This window comes from Aphis gossypii, chromosome 3 (assembly GCF_020184175.1).
Source record: "Aphis gossypii isolate Hap1 chromosome 3, ASM2018417v2, whole genome shotgun sequence".
Classification (NCBI taxonomy): Eukaryota; Metazoa; Arthropoda; class Insecta; order Hemiptera; family Aphididae; genus Aphis; species Aphis gossypii.
The window spans coordinates 51,176,788-51,198,615 of record NC_065532.1 but is presented as its reverse complement, the minus strand read 5'-3'; the positions used below and the strand labels follow the sequence as shown (position 1 = coordinate 51,198,615).

The following is a 21,828-nucleotide window of genomic DNA, read 5'->3' as shown; positions in this document are numbered from 1 at the left end:
AAAACCATGATCCAAGATCAAATTCATTATAATTTATCACGAATTTACAATTTGTATTAATATAATAAAATAATTTAATATGTTAAAGTATAAAATTAGTATTTATTGAATGATGAATATGGCTGAAACTATTATAACGGGTTAACTTGTAACTGAAAAACAAAACAAGTAGGTACTGTGAGTATTCCGTATTCCTACTTCACAGAAATAAATATAATTATTAACTAAATATTTACTATAATATTGTCATGGTTTGCATACCTGATATTATCATTTATTTGTAACGATACCGACCGGCGACCGCAACTTTATTGTAATTTGTAAGAAATATAAAATGTAATATACCTATTATAAGAAAATCGTATTATTAATATTAGGTTTCTAATTTAAATAAATTTGAAAATCGGTTAGTTTTTATTATAAATTTCAAAGTGAAAAACTCAAATGTAGTTGATCTTTCTCACATAATTCACCGTTTTTATCATTTGTTTTTTGAACATCTTAAATAACTACATATTACTACATATTATGTTATAAATACATATATAAATGTTGTATAATATATTATTATTAATTATTATACTTCGTCGTAGTTTCTATTTATTAATTTTTTTGTTGATACCAAACAGCGTATCCTTAAATGACCTTTACATTTTTCAATTATTTTAAAGCTTAGTTTTAGTACAAGTAGTTTATTTTTACAACTTTAATATTGTAGATTACTCATAACGTTGTCCACCAAATATGTGACACGATTGATTGGTTACCTGTGTAGTTATTATTTAGAAAATATATTTTTTGCAATTTATTAATTCACATTATCAATACTTAAAATTTATACTAGGTATGTTAATAATTTTAAGCAATAGTCTTCTAGAACATTTAGTATATTAGTAATCATTTTTAAGACTGGCTTAGGATTATGAAATTATAATAATTAAAAATCACTTCGAATTACATATGAATAATTCGAAAACATCTAAAGCCCTTCTTTATGGTAATACTAAAAACAATAAAAACAACATTACACTTATATAATAAAAATTATGGTAATTAAAATTAAATATAATTTAATTTTTCATCATAGTGCTATTGAAATATTTAGCTTTTTACCATGATGTAGACAAAAGTAAACCATCAACTACATATCTATAATTTATGAAGTATAAACTTCAGATTTAAAAGTTATTTAAAAGTCTATATTATTATTTATTACTGTTTAGTGTTTATTTTATTTTTTAGTTTTTAGTTTTTTACTAAAAAAAATATTTGCCAGCTGTTTAATATTTTCGAAAATCACGAAAACATGGCGCTGCTATGGCCGACGGTGTTATCGTCTTATCACCCATCAATAGAAGCATAATTTAATCACATGAATCTTTAAAGTTTAAACTAACCCTTATGAAATTGAATCTTAATGTTAACAACTATTAAGTAATAACTAATGAGTTTTGTTTCTTATTTCACAATAAATGTAGTATAGGTACATTTAATTATAATTTGTATAAAGTAACACCTTTTTTTTGTATATATTGTATATAATTTTATTGGAGTAAAAACACACATGCAAACTCATTATTTTTGAAGAAAAAAACCCGTGAGTTCCCTAAAAATTAAAAAATCAATAAAACTATTTAATATAATTATAAATTATGTTCGTTTTTAGCCTTATAATATTAAATCTTGGAATGCTTGTTGTCAAATTTCAGTTCGTAAAATTATAAAATGTCTTACGTCAATTAAAAATTGCTTTTTACTTTAGTTTTCCATAATGTAACAAAAAAATGATTATCTACAATAGTAAACTTGTAAAATAAATATTATTTTTTATTCTATATTTACTTTTAATTTTTCAGTATGGTTAAAATACATTATTTCTTATTATAACTAAAAGATTGTTGGTGCTTGCTTTAGTAAATTATAATAAATTTCTAAAGAAAAATTATATTTTCAGGTGATCACTTTATAATTCAATATACATTATGATGAGGTGGTCAAGAATGCCAAGACACTTTATGTCTGTTGTACGAATGCAGTCTTCCAGTATAACTACTACCAAATTACTTCGTCTTGATGAATCCAAAGCTAGTAATAATATTGTAGCAGCAGCTTTTGAATCATTAAAAGAAATCGATAATGATAAATCCAGAAAATCATCTTTCTATATTATTAATAATACAATTGATAATGCCACTACAGTCGAAGAAATATTGGCAATATCTGAAATAGGATTAGTTTCTAAACAACATGCACTAAAAGTAAATATAATACCTGTATATTTTTTTGAATTATATGATGTTTATAATAATTTGTATAATTTTATTTATGATGTAGGTTTATGGTTTTGTACAGAAAAAAATATCTTCTTACATTTATACTTAATTTAATAGATGTTGAAATTTTATTATTTACCCAATATCTTAATATAATTAAAATACACTTAGTTTAATTAAAATGTAGTTTTTTATTTATAATATGCTTATGATACTGTCTTTATTATGACAACCTAATATATATTTTTTCATTCTGTTTATAGGCTGTATCTACTTTAGCTGAGTGGGCTAGTTCTGGTCGAGTAAAATTATCAGAATTCGAAACTGATATAAGGTTTTTAAAGTTATGCAGAATGTTGGGGAAAGAAAACACAAAAGAAAAAGAACATTTATTTAGTGATCTGTCTACAGTCCTTGGCATTACAGGAGATGATGAAGCTGCTAAATTAATCTCTTCAATTAGTTTACCACAAATGGTCAAAGTAAATATTAATAGAATATTTTAAATAAAAAAAATAATCATTTATATTGTTACATAACTAATAAATCTAAAGGTATTATCAACTATCGGTGCTAAGAAAAAACGTTCTACAACTTTATTGCGATCACTAGCATTTAATATTGGAAGATGTTCTGAAAAGATGGATATTAAACAATGTGCTGATGTGCTTTTTGCTTTAGCTATACTTAATTTTCCTGATGAAGTTCTTTTGGAAAAAGTTAGCGCAGATGTGCGTAGTATTTTATCTTCAACTGATCGGCCTTCAGTTATTGGATCTATAGTAACAAGTATTGGAATTTTACGATACCGAGATCCAGGTAATTTGAATAACAGAAATATATTTTTTTATAATTATTTTATAAAATAATATTTTTTTAATTGTTTAATATACTTCTAAACTTGATTGATTAAAATATAATATTAATGGTTACATTCATTTTTGTCATATATATTTATATGTTTTTATTAACAGCATTCAAGTTTTTAATGTTATAGTATTCAATTATTGTTTTTTAGTATTTTTGTGATTTTTATATTTTTAGTGAAAATAATTTAATTAAAAGAAAATGTGAACTAAATTTAATTTACTTTTATAGATTTACTGGAATCCTTATCGACATGGTTAGAAAAACACATAGATGGATGCAAACAGCATATACTAATTTCATATTTATTAACATTAGCATATGTTAATTACAAACCTAATAACATGGACAACATAATTAAAGTAATTTTTTATTGATTGTATAGTTCATTAATGATACAACCATACAGGTGTAATTTTTAAACTAATTAATTAAGATTATTTTTAGGTGTTCCAAAGTACAAAGCAATTTCATGATTTTGGTAATTTAAACACATGGCTAGATATTATTTGGAGTTTAGTAGTATTAGAAAAAGCGGACAATAAACATTTAGCAACAGTTTTATCACCTGATTTTATTTCAAGTCTTATGAAATTAAAAGGTAAATAAAAGAAATTATGCCCAGGTATGTTTAAAGCCTAAATATTAATAATAATCTTAAAATTGTTACAGATATTTTATAAAATAAAACGATTAAAAACATCTAACCCAAAATTGTGTTTTCAGTATTTATAAAATTTGTATTCTTTACATAACTTAAAGAATAATAAAACCACTATAGATATTTATTATTTAATAAAAATATATTTTATGTTTTTTAGGTAACAAAGTTGTGTCAATAAAATTACTTAATATAAATGGATATGCTAAGACCAAAATAGATTATAAAGGTATTTAAAGTTCAGTATTTTTATTTTAATAGTATACAACATTTTTAAATTCAATACTTCAGTTAAAACTGAAAGTAATGAACATTAAATTTAAAGTTGATATTTATTGATTTTAAATTATAACTATTAACTAACACTAAAAGCGGTTTAAAAATTTTTTTTTTATTTTTAAATTTAAAAAATTAATAATTTATTTTGTTTAAAATATAGGACCATTACTAGATTCGAATTCTGAGATTTTCAAACTTGAATTAATGAGATCAAAAGACAAACAAGCCTTAATGACAACATTAATAGACTCTTTATCAATCATGTTTCCATCAGAAAATTTTGTGAAAACTAATGTTAATACTGATTTAGGGTTTATAATTGGTAAGTTTTTAATTTTTAATTTTCAATCTACATTTTTTTTTATGGAATATCTAAGTTGGAACTTACTGTTGTGTAAACAATTATTTCTTATGATAAATAATATTTGTAGTACCAAGTGTTAACTATTTCTATTCAAAATTATTGATATTAAGCAAAATTAAAATAAATAATGATGAATATTTTGTAGGTTTAACTGTGTGAAATAAATATAATTGATTTTATATACATTTTCACAACAATATTTGTTTAAAGTTTAAACAGAAATACACTTACGCTAAAATATATATTGTATGTTTCTTCATACATCTTTAAATGGTAATAAATTTTAATAGTAAGACCAATACCAATAAACATAGATAGAAAAATATGTTCTATTTATTTTCATTTCTTGCTTATGCCATTAATTTTGGATAATATTCTTTTAAAAAATGATTAATATTATTATTTTAAGATAACTTAATAATTTAAAAAGTATAGCATTTTAGAACTGTATTAAAAAGTAAAAATTTGGAAAGATACCTTTTGACATTTCTTCATTTTACTCAAATTATTTTATTTTTTTTTTGCAAAAATATATTTTCTTATTATCTTATAATATGTACTTGTTATATTACAAATAATTTTAATGTTGAATACTATAATAGTTTTATGTGAGAATGATTAAATCTCAATAATGTATGGTAATCAAAATATTATGATATTTTAGATGCAGAATGTGCTCTTGATTCAAAACTAAACCCCATACCACTTGATAGTTCCAAGATAAAGAGTCCAGAAACACATTTAATAGCTTTTATGTTGACTGGATTTCATGACACGTGTCGTGGCTGCCACAATGAACCTAATGGAATTACAGCACTAAACACACGGCTAGTTCGTTCTCTTGGCTATAAGGTGCTAGCTGTTCCTTACACAGAATTAAGCACTCGAGATACATTAGTCAACAGAGTTCAATACCTTAAAGAAAGTCTTAAAAACTTGTTAAGTGAACCCTAATATAAATAGTTCTGTATTTGTATGTTTTATTGTTTGTATCTTAATTAAATCGATATATTTTAAATCATGTGTTTTTTATTGTTACGTTTTTCGCACTTAAAGTATAAAAAACTTAGTTCATATGCATTTGGATTTGACCCAGCTGAATCACACAACATTTTTGAATACCACACACATAGGTTTTCTAATTTTGATATTCGCGATTGACATATCAAAGCTCCATGTGATGAATGTTGATGAGAATCAATAAGTAATACCTATACAAATAAACTATTTTAATAATCAGCATTCTATATTTATACTATCATTCATTTGAAAAATTTCAAATCATTGGATTTTAAATAATTAAGGATTTAATACGATTTGCTTTATAGTCTAAATACATTTAAAGCAAAGTTACCAACAACAGCTTTGAAAGTTTAAACTAAATTTATCATAGTCATTTTTAAAATCTATAAATTTTTTGATAATAAATAAATAATAACAATGATAAAGAGTGAAAAAATAGCTTTGCTATAAATGTTAATGTTCATAGTTAAATTAAGTTTGGTGGAATACTTACTGAGTTTGTATCCAATTGTATTACTATTAAAATTGCTTTGTTGTGAGCAATAAGAATTATGTAAAGATTATTTGGTTGACAACATGGTGGGTTAGTATACCATTCTATTATATACCGGTTCATTTCTGCATACAAGTTAATTTTGATATCGTTAAAATAAACTGAACTTTTCTGAAATAAGCAATTTAAACCCTCCATTAGGGAAACAGCGATATTTTTCAATAATAGTATGAAAAAAAGCATAATGCCAAGTTGCATAAATAATTAACACAAGAATCAATTTTAAATGCAACCTGGTATAAATGTTTTTATTTTAACCCATTCAGCCATGGTGCCCAGTGATGATTCTCCTGCTTTCATTGCTTCTGGCACAGTTAAGTTAGTATTTTGCGATGAGCTACTGTTTTTGAACAAATTTTGGTGGATTGCATTACCATTTAGTATTGCATCTGTAAACAATTCAGTGAGACTATTTTTGGCAGGTGAGGTGAACAGACAATTGACACGAATGTTCGATGTGTTTATGTTAGTTGCCATGAGTAGTGCTATAATAGTACACGCATTACTCCCTTCTGTCGATAGATAAATTGTGAGTTTAATAACATAATATATTATAAAACAACAACAGTAATAAAAATATTACCCTATAATACCTAAGTATCTATTTTCATACATAAATAATAAATATAGGTTCAATTTTATAAAAACTGTTCAGTAATTTAAACATTTTTAATAGATTAAAATTTTTAAGATAAAGAGATGCGTATTAAGTAAATCTGTGAGTTGTGACCCACATGTTATAAACCAACATTCAATGAATCTAGATTAGCGACTCAAGCTTAATATATAATAATAATTAATTATCTATAATTATTTTTTAGATTTATCAATTTTTTAATATGGTTAATATACTACTCAATACTGTACTTGAACTTGTATTTCCTAGTCTTGATTGTGAAAATGTAGCGGGGTACCACATGAAGTGTATGCCATGTTTATTTACAAATTTAAAATTTTCTGCATTTTCTGTGTTATATTGACATACATCATATGTCATCTTAGTGTTTAACAATTTTTTAAAAAAAAAAGGTTTTCTGTAAATTTATGATTAAAAGTGGTTTGTTTATTTGTTTTAAGTATTATTTTATACTTTTGTGTAGTCAATAGAAATATTGAATGATAAATTAAATAAACACACAGTGTAATTATAATTAATTTTTAATTTCTCGTTACGAAATAATTGGAATTAAAACAATGAATAGTTGAAAATTGAAATTGTATACGTCCCTTCAATTCCAATAGATGATTTAGGTAATGGGTGGGAGGGGCCGAGATGATTTACTGACCGCGATCCCTATTCGAAAATGCTATATTGAGATTAGAGGCTCAAAAACTACAAACTTTCTTCTGATTATTAAATTTATTAGAATGAAAGTCGTGTTTATTATTAATTATTTTATTTTCTTCAAAACAAATTCAAAATTTTGGCGACATATTTCCAGAAAATAATATTATGTGCACCAACTAATGTTACCTATCTGGCTATCTAATCTAAACGTTTCCAAATAACTATCCAGTACGAGTACTCGTACCTATTTCATCAACCATTGTCCATCACAACCAAATTATGACGATGACATTAAAATAGACATAATATTTTATAATTTATAACAATACAGTATATTAATTTAGTATGAAATAGATTAAACAAAACAATGATTAAATGTTTCATTATTTTTATTTGTAATAGCCAATACTATACGTTGATTGACAGTATAATGCTAAAGTAACATGTTTACATGTGCATGTAACGTATGTATAATTCTATACAGAAATGACAAAATCGAATACAATTTTTAATTTATTTTGCAATGTACGTATTATATTTTAACAGCCTACTGTCTACAAGTTTAACAGTTTAACAAGTTTAAATGCATTGCATTTAGTGGTGTAACCAGAGTCCAGAATTGAAAAGCTAAATGAAGGCATTGGGTAGTTGAATGGCGGACTATTTCCCCCGAAAAATGTTTCGATGAGGACATTTCCCCCCATTTTTTTTCAAGTTTTTTATTTTATAATAAAATATAATTTTTTTTCATAAATATAATCAAATATACTATGATAACCTATTATAGTAGATGTATATTTTTGATCAACTCAACTATTTATAATATACTCATATTATATTAAATTTATGAAAAAAAAAAAGGAAATTTTTAACCTATTTTACATTTTTACTTATATACAAATTGTTTACATTTTATTATATTTGTAAAAAAAAAAATGATTTCTTATTAAAAATAATAAATAAGTATCTTACTATAATATAATATGGTTAAACTGTAGTTAAGCTTATTAAAAATCATTAGATATTGATATTTGATAATCTTATTAAATAATTCTCAATATTTATTGTAGCCAGAATGCCAGATTAATGAATATGTTTAGCCGTTTATGTCATAGTAGACCTGATGCTAGTTTTGATTCTTCTCAATTGTTATACATTAAGTTGCACATGGTACCTGCATAATATTAATATAATATATAGGTGTATATGTTAATTATTATACTATTTTTACTCATTGAACCCATTACAATTATTTTTGTGTTAGAATTTTGAATTTTACTAATAAGGGAAGAAAAGTAAAACCAATAGAAAACAAGAATTGTCAGTGGAACTAATCTCTCCTAACAGTTCTGCCATTATAACAATGATCAGTTTTATTAGGTAATTTTTTTTAAATTATTATTAAATGGATGCAACATAAAATGTTCAGTCATTCATAATCCACATAAAGTCTTAATACTTTGATTGCATTGATAAAACCAATTTTTTTTTTATGTTTAGACTTAGGATATAAAATTGTAATTGTAGATGAAATGTCATCTATCTATTCTGTACTATTTTATCATTTATATTTGATAAGTTTGAAAATATTTCAACAAAATAAAAGTTATGATTCTATTGTTTTAGATTTATTGGTATCTATAAGGAAGATAGTTTTAATTAATTCACACTGTTCACAGTTATGTAAATATGTTAGAAAGTGAAAATAATACATTAACAAACTTAATACATTCACTGAGCTCACTATAATCAAGTTTCTCATACAATATTTAAACCAGTTGTTTTTATAGGAATACATTATTTTAAATTTAAATACAAACAATAAATAATATACCCATTGATTCATCATTATTATTTATTGAAAATACTATACAATATTTTTATTAAATATAAATTTTTTATTAACTATATTATATCCAAGTGAAAAAAAATAATAATAATAACAAAATAATTTTCTAAAGTATCATTGACATCCAAGCCGCAATTAATAACATACCACCAGTGGGTGTATATTTATTAAATGTTTTATCTGCAGTCAGTCCATTATAGTAGCATGTACCACAAAATATTAAAGTTCCACTGATAAAGAGAGCTCCAGTCTGAAAGAAATAACATTTTAATAACACATAATGTATTCAAAACTTAAAATCAATAAAATTATACTTACAACTCTAGGAAAACGACAAAATGGTACACCAAATAACGCAAAAGTATGATAAAAATGATACCGATTTGCTGTTTCAAAATTTCTAGCTTCTTCTGGGTTAGCTTTATGAGCCACAACTGAAAATATAAACAATTTAATAAATATAAGACGTAGTAATTACCAATACTTCAAGTTAAGAAATACAGTCAGTGGCCGACTAATACTAAGGTCATGACTGAATTATATAGCAAGTATATGAAATGGTTGACTTGCTTGAAAGGACAAACAGATGTTGCCAGACTCTTGTCAGATGAAAACTGTTGCCACCAACTGAATTTCTTAACTTAAATAAATTAGATCTTAATAAATGTTTAAAATAATATTATTTAATTTAATTTATTTAAATTTAAGTACTTAGACAAAAAAATAATTGTTTCAAAAACATAATTAGTAGTACATAACCAGCATAAATTACAAGAAGGTGGGAAAGTATGCGCAGTAGGAGTTGAGTGGATCATGGTGATAGATGTGTTAAATTTGAATACAATGATATATTATCATACATGAAAAAACAATTCTAAGTACCTAGAGACCATCTGCCTATCAGCCTATATCACTAAATATATTTTATGTTATGTTTTCTAATAATAATATTGATATTTAAGTAAATTATTTTACTACTAGTAAAATGGTGATTGAATTACATTTTCCAAAACATACGTAATAATGCACATCATAAATTACTCTCTACTCTCTAGCTATTCATTTTAATATTAATATCATAAACTGTAAAATTAATTTGTATAGTGTATATAATATATGTATATGTTCTAAAGGGTTTATCCCGTATATTTAATAAAATAAAATAATAATTATAAGTCTCTTGCAAAATATATTTATAATTTAAATATGTAATTTCGTCCAAAGTGTCAACGTAATATTAAAATATTAACAATATTTCAATAGTAACAAAGTTTATTATAACATTTAGAATACTTTGTAAATGTTTGTTTTTACTTACCATGCGCACCATAAGCTCCTAATATAACAGCAGAAGCTCCTAAAAGGCCGGCCATTTTATAGAAATAAATATTTTTACCAAGCATTTGTAATATATTGCTACTCTCCATCTTTATAATGTTTTGTTTTTCACTGGAACTTGCCACTCCCAACCACTTTAGCTATAAAATTATATCAATGAAATAATTATATATAAAAACAAATTACTTAAATGTCCTTCAGATTTCAACAAAAATGCAACTTATTTATCTTAGACATAAATGTCAGATAAAAAAATTATTAATTTAAATGAAAAATTAATTAGGTATATTCAACAAGCATTTTTAGGTAATAAAAATTAAATATTTGACAAAATAAATTACTCAAAGTTTAATTTCAATAAGTTTTATGAAATTCATAAATCTGTTGACAATTTTTTTGAATTGAAAAAAAGTAGGTATATCATCTAATTTCATAACAAAATTAATTTAATTGTTTTTAATTAATAAAAAAAAAAAAAAAATGAGCAACTTATGTTTTATTAATGTATCCTGTATAAATATACAATGATTCATTTAATGTATGACACTCATTATTCATAAGATTATCAACATGTATTCATCCATTACTTGATTTCATTAAAAAGATTATTGAAACAAATTATACATTTGTATTAATCATTACTATTTTTTAAGTTTTTAATTATTTTAAATGATCAAATACATTTTTAGTGCCAAATTCTGAGAATAACTGTATTTTGACAAATAGGTACAAATCAAATTTACAGTGAGGTTAAATAATTACAATTATTAAGAAATTATTGAACACATACATTTTTTAATTAAAAAAATTTGTATATAAATGCAATAAGCAGTTAAAGTTATGAAAAACAAATTAATTTACAATATAGAAAAATTTTATATTATTTAAATAGGTACCTATGTAAAAAACAATTTTTTTCTCATGTTGGAATGTAAAACTAATATAAAATATTTTTAATATAAGACATTTCTTAAAATCAGAACTTGAAACAGAGTAAACAGATTAACAGATCTCCTAAGCAATAATTTTATCAATGTTTACTTGCCATTGAATTAAACCCTTGTACAGAGTTAGTAACGACTGGATTCGTATATGTAATCCACTTAACAGCTCCTTGAACTGAATCAGAATTCATAGTTTACTACCTGAGTAAACAATTAATACTTGTTGAATAATAATATTTTAATTTAGAAATTTTAGTTTTATATGTTTAACTTACAAAATACGAATAAGAATTTTGGAAGCAAAAGTGCAAAAATAATTCTTGACAACCAGATTTGAGATGACTTATAAACGTACTATAAAATCATACGAAATTGTCACTTGTTAATCATAAAATTGATAATGCAAATATTTAATTTATTCACAAACGATCAACTCGCACAAAACAGTAAGAGTACTGAGTAGTAACTAGTAAGACACGATTAAAAGAAATTATTATTATTAGATAATAGCCAATAGGTGGTTATTAGTTATTACTACTTATTAGCAAATACATTCTTCAAGACTTCAAGTGTTCTATATTATGTTTTGTATTTTCGTGTTGTTCTTTTATCATCAAAGATTGTTTATCATTTTAAATATTTAGTCAAACAGTGGAACCACGAACTAAGTTAGGTTTTTTTCGCTTATTATTCTAAGGTTGGCAGTTGATACATCCGATCATCCGAAATAGATATAATATTAAATATTATATAAGAATGTCTGCTCATGAAGAGGCAATTAATTAGATATTTACTATTTAGTGTTTGACCAAAATCAAATCAATGATATTGGTGCTTCTATTTGAACATTAATTTTTGATGGAATTGCTGCAAACTTTTCAAAGGATCGTTGTTTAGGTGCAAACCTTTCGGCTTTCAGCTGATTCTGATTCCACAATTCCACATTCTTTAAACATCCAGTGAACAATGAGAATGTCTATATTATATTCTTAGATGCAGTGCACATGCTGATGTTTTGTAGAAATGCTCTTGGAGACTGGAAACAGTTATATGATGAAAATGGAAACCCAATGAAATGGCAATACTTTGAAAAACTTGTAGTAGTATAAATGGTCTTGAACTCCATGCCTCCATTCTGCTACAAAGAAAATACATAAATTATTTTAAAGAATAAATGAAGGTGAGGTTAGCTGTACAAACATTTAGCCAAAGTGAAGCTGATATAATGATATATTGTAAAAATAATTTAAAACTTACAGATTTTAACAATTGTAATTCAACTATTACTTTCCATATCAACATAAACAACATTTTTGATTTTCTAAACACCTAAAATTACCTAAGTAAAGCAGAACATAAAAAGCCATTAAGACTTTCCAATAATTAGCTTTATTCAAAACTTTATACAATCATCAATACCTTATTTACAAAATCTGAAGTCCAAGACGTTAAACATAATAATTAATTAATACCTATGGTTCAGTCTTCATGGAAAACAGGATTTGTTAGACTTATATTATGTTTAAAAAGTAAACCTCATATTTTAAATCAGGCAAATATGTTTGAAGATGGTCACTTAGAGTACTTGCTCACTTATAAACTCTCACAAGACCACTTGGAGATGTTTTTCTCCGCAGTGAGGGCTAGGGTGGATTTTCTAACAATCCTACTACAGTACTACTGCTCAATTTGAAGCAGCTTACAAATGATTAATTATACATACAGAAATCATGACTTGATCTGAAGGTGCTTGTTGTATGAATATAGATCTAATACCAATACTGTCAATTGGTTCAACCAAGAAAACACAAAAACCTAATTCATTTATACACATACTTTGTTATGCAGATGGTGAAAGTGATGTAGATGATAATTTTAATGTCAAAAAGAACAGCCTTAAAAATGTCTTAAATAATTTTGATGTTGACAAAATTGATATGTGTGTCACGGATATAGTGGAATAGGTATATAGCAGGCTTTGTTGTCAAAAAAACTATAAACTAAAATAAGTTGTAATGAATGTGTAAAGGCACTTTTGAGTGATTCATCAAATAATTTTTTGTTGAATATAAAAAATCAAGGTGGCCTAATTAAACCTTCAACAGACATAAAACTATGTAGATTATCTGAAACAATTTTAAAAAGCCACAAAAATGAAATTAAATGTAAGAAAGATATAATATAAACCTACTCAAAATTCTAAATTATATAATTCTCTGAATCAGTAGAACACCGTATGTAATTAAAAAAATAAAAAATAACAAAATAAGAGGATTAAAGTGATGAAACTGTTTATAAAATAGTCCTCCCCTCATAATTAATCGCCCGGGGCAATAGCCTCCTATAAATACGGCCTGGATCGTAGTCCAGTGGTAATAACCACCTACTATCACCGAGCAAATTTGGGATCAACACCGAGATAAAGATCTCAATTTTGTGCTCTTTTTTTTTTTTTCTATTTTGATGTTTTGATTTTTTACCCTAAAATAAATTTTAATCCAGTGACCTACTTAAAATGGCTTTGCATACTTGCATAGCAAGTCAAGGGATATTTTAGCTGTCCGAGCATAGCGCAGCTAGCAATTGGCATCGTAGGCATCACTAATTTATCAAATAATTTAGATATTAAATTGGGTTTACCGCATCGGATATTAAAAAATGTGTAAGATTTAGAAATACTACTATAACAACTATTGGGCATTTGCCATTTATCCAATGGTAAATAATGTCAATAATATAAAGTATAATATTATATTATAAATTATTTTTATTTAAATTTTCAGTTTTTTAAAAGCCTTACGTATCTACACGGATTTTTCTCATTAACGGTAACGAATACGGTCGCTGACAACGTTCCTCCGTTTGTGTAAAACTTCATTAGTCCGGACAGCCGTTTGTAATACATAAATTACACTAGTTTATGCTAGAAATGTGGTAGCTAAGGTGTGCCTCAATACTATATGTATTTTTATTTAATGATTATAATACAATTATGTACTATTGTTCAGGTTTAATATTATGACACATACGAAGTTGATTAAAATTTGTATGATAATTTTTTTTTAATTTATAATTTACGATTTTTGGTTATTTTATTTAATCCACACTTTCATTAACTCGGACAACCTAGACTCCCAAGTAATCCGAATAAATGAGGTTTTTGCTATACTTAAAAAAAACGAAAATTTCAATTGTCTCTAAATAGCTCAAAAAAACTTGGAATATTTTGAAAATTTAACTATGTATAGATAATGCTTATACCTTATATAAATATTTGATGAAAAAGTCAATTTTTTTGAAAACTTTTGAAAAATTCTTACTTTTGACCTCTATTATGCATTCACTTTGCCTTCAAATCTACCCCCCTGAAATTTGAAATTGAACCATTATTTCGACAAGTTATGCTGTAAAGTGTACAGTGTACAGAGACAAAGAAAATACACATCATTGTAAAATCAATATACTCATCACTTCGTTCAGAATCTAATACTAATTTGAAATTTCAGTTGTCTATTTAGTTTAAAAAAGAACCGTGACTGTAATATAAACGTTTAGCGCCTGTTATACATTGGAACGCAACCAAGTATACGAGGTTTCTTATCACTAGCCGACAGTCATCCGAAAAATAGTCGCCTACCTTTAGTCAACTACTTTCCACTCGTATTCCAGTTACAGAAGTTCCACTATCTAATCATTAAAAATTTTAAACTGCACTGCTTATAACCGATCAACAGATCGGTGTTGATCGTGGAAATTGGAAAAATTAAACTTGAATACGAACCGATTGGGTAATAAATATTATTTTTGTTACACAACCGTTTTTCCAAAAAAAAGTTTAAAATTAACTTCTTGTAATAAATATTAACATTATAGTATCTTGTTATATTGTAGTCGTTAATCGTTACTTGTACATCAATTCATCTTATCTTTATTTTTATTGGTAATGTACATGTTGTAAGTTCGATTATTGAACAATGGACATTAATAGTGTGCAACGTGCAGACTGGGAAAGAAGAAGAAAAATTCGACTAGCTCAGGTAAATATATACTCGATAATCATATTATAAAGTCAATGTTAGTACTTACTAAACGATAAGTGTATACGGAATAATAAATGACAGGTTAGAGACCAATCTAAAGCATTAGCTAAAACAATACGCGATCGTGTCCATGAAGCTGTCGAAATTCAGTTAGAACAACGTGAGACAGCAAGAAATACAACAGAACATAAATTTAAATCTCTAGCATTGAAGAAGTTAAAAAGTGATTTTAATTATTTAATACAAGATGTTGGCAATGGTTACAATGTTGCATCAACTCAAGTAAGATAGTAATTAACTACAAATTCGGATGAATTAGTTTCTTATTTTATTATACAATGTTTAGCACGATCCAAGTGTAGTATTGGCTGAGAAACGATTGATAGACCGTTGTAAAGCAATATCAAGGGGTGCTGAAGCAGAAAAACGACAACAACGGATCCAAGAAGAACAACAGATGGACAAAGATATGAGAGATAGAAGAACACATTTCAATAAGACTGTTGAAAAAATACGGTCCAAACTAATAACAAGTGTACAAAATGTGTAAATACCGAATTTAAACATATAACATTATTTTAGTTTTAAGTAAATAGTAATTATTTACTATTAAATTGTTTTAAATGATTACAGTAATAATGATAATACTCACAAACGTAATATCAAAGAACATAATGAATGTTTCCTAATTCCAAGTCAAGTAACTTTAAATGAATCAAATATTATGAATCTTAATTGTAATAAAGTAATAAAAAAAACTAATTATTTAATTTCAATTTTTTTGTTATAAATTTACTAATTACAATTATTTTGTTAAGAAATCTTCAAAACCTTGGTCAATGGTTGTTAGTTCTAAAGAAAATCAAATAAAAAAATTACACGAACCAACAACATGTGATGAAAATAAAGAAAATGAAAAAGACATTTCTAAATTTTCAAAGTTAGAAACCGATTTGAAAACCTACAAAACATTAGTTTTAGAACTAAATAAATTATCTGCTGAAGAACTTAACATAAGAAACAAATTATTTCCATCTAACAAGTTGAAAGTATGTGATATATTATATTATATGCCATATATTCTAAAATATACTTAAATATACATTATGTTTAATTATTTTAAGGAAGTACCTATGACATGTCAAAATAATGTACCCTCAGAGTCTGAAGAAAAAACTCAACCAAAAGAAATTAATAGAAAAAAACAAATATCAAATAGAAGAACTAAGTTAAATGAAATTAAAAAACAGATAACTGGTGAGTAATATAGCTTACTACATAGTTTACACATTTTAAAATTTCCTGTTTAAAATCTAGAACTTGTTTATACACAAAATATTATATAATTATTAGTTAATCATTTATTTTGGTTATAATATATAGTAGGTATGCAAAATATTTTTCCCTTTTGGCAAAAGTTAAGGGGATGTCGTACCCGCATGTGTTGTCTCCGTCTTACACACGTACAATATAGCAAATTTTTGTTCACCAGTTTCAAAAGTATGCTGTTAGTTTTGATATTAGAGTGAATTGACCTATTATATTATATTAAGGTATCGTAAGATTATTATCTATAGCTCCCATGTAGCCTTTTATTGATATTATTATTTTTAAGTAAGTTATAATCATTTTAAAATGCAGTTTCAAAAAGTTTCTAACTTACTTAAAAATAATAACATAGGACCCTAAACAATAATTTTACCTTTAAATTAAATATTAAGTCAATTTACTCTAGTATCAAAACTAACTACATACTTATAACTGGTGAATGAAAAATGTTCTGTCATACGTGTGTAAGACAGAGACAACACATGGGGGTTTGACATCCTCTTAATTACTTAATTATATATCAAGGAGTAGTCAACTGGCAGCCCGCGAGCCTTTTTTATTTGGCACGTCCTATATTTCCAAATTACATCATACATTTTTAAAGTTTATCATCTATACCAGTGGTTCCCAAACTTTTTTTAGTTAAAGTCACCCTAAAAATAAAAATAATAAATTGAGACTCCCATGAATTAATAAATAACAAATTTATAGTATTTATTTATACAAATATTTTTATTGTTATGATAAAATAACACGGTTCCAAAGCAGGCGCCCCTTTTGAGAACCGCTGGTCTTTACTCTATATTCTATAATCTAAAATATGACATATAGTCTATCTTATCGATATAATAATTGTTGTCTAGTATTGAACATCGTTAAATGTTTAAATGTCAAAATATAGTACATACACACATATAGCTTTTAACCATAGCTGTTTGTACATTTGTGTCGTGCTGTAGTTGAATTTATTATTTTCATGTTTTTTTAGATTAATAATGTCCATAAAAAAAGTGTAAATTACACCTTGCTAGGTTTTAGTTTTCAAAAAATTGTTCCCTAGTAACTTTTAGCTGCATATCCTGGTATTTATCATTCAAATCAAAACAAAAACCCTCCGTCTAACTCCGTGTAAAAATTAGCTAAGTAAAAAAAAGAAGAAAAAAATCAAAAAAAAAATCATTGTATAACCAAAACTTTTTTCGCTTCATATAGAATTTATAAAACCAGTAATTTCAAAGCACTATAAAGATGTGATATCATAAATAAATGCTAAGTAAACTGAATTTAAGTATATTTAGTCTGTTTCGATAATTTATTTACTTGGCGAGGAAATTTTTAGTATTAATATAGAGTATACAGTGTAAAGTGTTATTATTGGTTGTAGAGTATTATTTTGATTAGTATAGAAATGTTAACTGTATATTTTTTAATTTATAATGTCTTATTGTCTAATTATTCATCCAGCGCCACGGTTCTTATATTGTATCATTGTATCGTATGAAGTAAAAAATTCCTCGCCAAGTAAATAAATTATCGAAACAGACTAAATATACTTAAATTCAGTTTACTTAGCATTTATTTATGATATCACATCTTTATAGTGCTTTGAAATTACTGGTTTTATAAATTCTATATGAGCGAAAAAAGTTTTGGTTATACAATGATTTTTTTTTTGATTTTTTTTTCTTTTTTTTTACTTAGCTAATTTTTACACGGAGTTAGACGGAGGGTTTTTGTTTTGATATCACCAATTTTTATCATTTATACCTAAATAATAAATAATATAATTAATATATAATTATATTAATGTTTATTTAACATATCATATATTAGTGTTTATTTCCGGTCGGCACGACAACGCGAGAAGCGGCCGCCGTGATTCCAGATTTCAATATAATTTTTCATTAAAAATGTTTCACGTTTCCTTTGATAACTTAATTTCTAACAGTACGATTTTTATGATTTTTACAAAAGGATCATCTGCATGATTTTCCTCATGTTTTGCAATTTACTAGGTATAAATTGATTCAGTAGATAATTAATTATCTCATCTGACAAAAAACACCGAAATTTACACGGTTTTAATGTGAAACTCCTGCTTCGAGATAATATACACTGTCGTGCCGCCGCTTTTATTTTTTTTACTTAGCTTGCGCCACGACCGTGGCGCTGGATTTATAAAAAATTATTTTTACCTACTTACAGTATTTTGTTTTTAGAAGATATACATACTTTAACATGGGAAAGAATTTAATATGTATCTACATATATTCTTAACTATCTATTTAAATTAGTAACTTATTATTAGAAAAATATATAATTTATTCTTTTTTCAAGGTCTTCTTTCCTGTTTATTGGTTATAATGTACATTACACTTACTCTTAAATATAAAAAAATTATTCAAAGAAGGTATATATCTCGAGAATTTAACTTATTTTGCTATATACTCGTATTTAACATCAAAAGAAGATACATTTCAAATTTAATAACTTTAATTATTCTACCTGATGGACTATATTAGATTATGTTTTTGCATTATTTAATTTACCTAATTCAAACATCAACCCATTCCTGTGAGCTGGAACACTAAATGATGAATAATCAAGTTCAACTAATGGAATCAAAGCTTTTCATAGACATTTTAATATCTTAGGTAGTTGTATGAAAAATAATCCATTTCTGTCTCGTACAATAGATAAACCTTGGTATGAGTTTCTTTATACAATGTTAGCAAACGGTATAGATAATACATCTCAAAAGCTGTGTTCTAGAATCTAGAGTGTCATTTTATAATTCTCTCAATCGCCTAGCTTATATTTTGGTTGGTCTAACTCAGAAAAGTAAGTTTTTGACAATAACTAATTATCTGAAATGCTATTGATGATAAACTATTAATAGAAATGTGCCTACCCATTATCCATTTACTTAACTTAGTATAAATGTATTAACTTCAAATGTAATATATCCATTACAATAACCTGCCTAAATATAAGGTACTCTCTTCACCTAACTATACAGAATAGCAGTTCCCCTTAAATAATTTAAAATTTTGTTTCAAAGTTAAAATATTAAAATATTTTATTGAATTTTTATGTTTTAGAAATAAGACTAAATGATTCAAATACGTCCACATCTATATGTATATCATCATCCACATCAACCAGTACAAATTATGAACAACCTACAAAGAAAACTATTCATTTTGAAAACATAAGCAAAAAGAAAATTCAACAACCAAATACTAAGTTGAATTATAAAGAAAAATTTACTTCTGGAAAACCTTTACAAAATATAAATAATACATTGCAACGAATAAAAAATAAAAAACAACTTCTGGTAAAAGAGATAACTGCTGGCACTAGTGTAAAAAATGGTGCTGATGTCAAAAAAATGAAGACAATTTCTACAATTTCTAAAAATACATCTATACCCAAAAGATGTTGTGCTGGTGATGATTTACGAGAGGAAATTCCTGTAAATTATGCTCAACTTCCAGATTCGTTTTACAATAGCCAACTTGATGTGCTAAAAGAACAGGTATCAAAGAAAAAAATTGAATGCCTTGATTCCAAAAACCATTTGTCAATAAATGAAAATCTTATGGGATACATAAATATATTATTAAAAATGTCACCTTCCGATGTAGATAATTTATCGATTTCGTCTTGTTCAAGTGTTAAATTGGAGGAAAGTATTTTACAGTGTTCAGAAAAAGATACTCAATATTACTGCAAAATGTTAAACTGTATATCAAAATGCTTGAATTTAGATATTTCTGATATAAATCAAGACACGGTGTTTAATTCACCCCAAAATATAAATTTATTAAATAGACTTCAACAATTAACAGATTATTATTTAGAAAAAACTCATGAAATGAAAAATATCTGTAATGAATCTTCTCAGATTTTAAATGAAAAAGATTACAATAATGATACTAATACTATTAAAAAGTGAGTTTAAATAATTTGTTTATTATTACATTGAAATCAATAATTGTTAAATTTTTGTTTTTAGAAATTGTTCTGTCAATTTATCTTCAGACTCATCAGTTGATGAAGAATATATATTAGCAAATTTAAATAAATTGTTACAAAAAAGGGGGATTATTAATTCTGACAAAGAATGGCCTATGTTCAAACAAATTAATGATGATGATGATAATGATGATGATGATAGAAGTTTAACTGATCAACTGTTAGATATACACCCGTGTAAATCATATGATAGGTGAAACATATTATATATAAATTATTGATAGATTGAAAAAAATTAGAGGTAATTATTTCTATATATTTTATCAATTTAATAGTATTCACTTGTGGTTTAGTGCTAAGCATACTAAGCCAATCAATAGTAATTATGTTTATGTTATCACAAACATTTTTAATTAATTATATTATTAACTATACAGATTTAATTTTATTCTTATATGTTTTAAAATTTTACTTATTCAAATGACAATTTTACTTAGTTGTACCTACTTGCCTAAAATTATTATATTTATTTGAAAATTATAATTTTTTAGGTGATAACTCTAAACAATGAATTAAATGTTTATAATATTATACTATTTTGCTTTACATAATAATGTGTGGCTGTCATTCAGGAGATTTTTCTTAATTTTATTCTTCTCTAATTTTTTAATTAAATTATCATATATATTATAGTGAGTATATATAATTACTTATGGCCTTCTATCCACGAAAATGAAATATCTTGGATTTAGCGATGCTATAAACAAATATTTTAAGTTAAATAATTTGTAATGTAATGTCAATATAATAATATTAAAATTGCTGTATAATGTTATTACTATTATTATTATATTAAATAATTAACTATAAGTTTATTTAAGTTAATGTTTGTCACTTTAAAATTTTTTGTGCATTTAACAGGTTGTAACATTATGATATCAAAAGTTTGTAATAATTACTGTAAATATACAGATATTTAAAGGAACATAAAATACAAAAACTATGTCAATTTATTTTGAAAGTGAATTCAATTCTATGATAA

At 25.2% G+C, this 21,828-nt stretch overlaps 4 protein-coding genes across 9 annotated transcripts; 2 read left to right on the top strand and 2 right to left on the bottom strand.

The window, feature by feature from the left end:
- The first annotated feature begins 18 nt into the window (after positions 1-18).
- On the top strand, positions 19-5,462 carry LOC114122461 (FAST kinase domain-containing protein 4). 5 transcript variants are annotated; one of them, XM_027985130.2, is made up of 9 exons: positions 19-168; positions 1,955-2,258; positions 2,537-2,755; positions 2,828-3,092; positions 3,372-3,502; positions 3,588-3,741; positions 3,962-4,030; positions 4,241-4,402; positions 5,109-5,462. In XM_027985130.2, the coding sequence occupies exons 2-9, from the start codon at positions 1,983-1,985 to the stop codon at positions 5,396-5,398; spliced, it is 1,566 nt and encodes a 521-aa protein (XP_027840931.2). In that variant the 5' UTR covers positions 19-168; positions 1,955-1,982; the 3' UTR covers positions 5,399-5,462. The 5 variants fall into 5 exon arrangements, with proteins under 5 accessions (XP_027840931.2, XP_027840932.2, XP_027840933.2 ...); XM_027985131.2 differs by having other exon boundaries at positions 21-172; XM_027985132.2 differs by having other exon boundaries at positions 21-177.
- Positions 5,408-7,195, bottom strand: LOC114122463 (uncharacterized). 2 transcript variants are annotated; one of them, XM_027985136.2, is made up of 4 exons: positions 6,888-7,195; positions 6,279-6,409; positions 5,961-6,131; positions 5,408-5,655 (listed from the first exon to the last, which is right to left on the bottom strand). In XM_027985136.2, the coding sequence occupies exons 1-4, from the start codon at positions 7,015-7,017 to the stop codon at positions 5,458-5,460; spliced, it is 630 nt and encodes a 209-aa protein (XP_027840937.1). In that variant the 5' UTR covers positions 7,018-7,195; the 3' UTR covers positions 5,408-5,457. The 2 variants fall into 2 exon arrangements, with proteins under 2 accessions (XP_027840937.1, XP_027840936.2); XM_027985135.2 differs by having other exon boundaries at positions 6,279-6,532; positions 6,888-7,109.
- A 1,950-nt stretch (positions 7,196-9,145) lies between these two features.
- On the bottom strand, positions 9,146-11,956 carry LOC114122442 (transmembrane protein 256-like). Its single transcript, XM_027985105.2, has 5 exons — positions 11,715-11,956; positions 11,541-11,640; positions 10,476-10,635; positions 9,476-9,591; positions 9,146-9,407 (listed from the first exon to the last, which is right to left on the bottom strand). The coding sequence occupies exons 2-5, from the start codon at positions 11,628-11,630 to the stop codon at positions 9,264-9,266; spliced, it is 510 nt and encodes a 169-aa protein (XP_027840906.1). The 5' UTR covers positions 11,631-11,640; positions 11,715-11,956; the 3' UTR covers positions 9,146-9,263.
- Positions 11,957-15,092: 3,136 nt separating this feature from the next.
- LOC114122441 (uncharacterized) lies at positions 15,093-21,240 on the top strand. The gene is made up of 8 exons (XM_027985103.2): positions 15,093-15,476; positions 15,561-15,761; positions 15,826-16,025; positions 16,113-16,224; positions 16,298-16,528; positions 16,604-16,736; positions 19,910-20,762; positions 20,827-21,240. The coding sequence occupies exons 1-8, from the start codon at positions 15,414-15,416 to the stop codon at positions 21,041-21,043; spliced, it is 2,010 nt and encodes a 669-aa protein (XP_027840904.2). The 5' UTR covers positions 15,093-15,413; the 3' UTR covers positions 21,044-21,240.
- Positions 21,241-21,828: the final 588 nt, after the last annotated feature.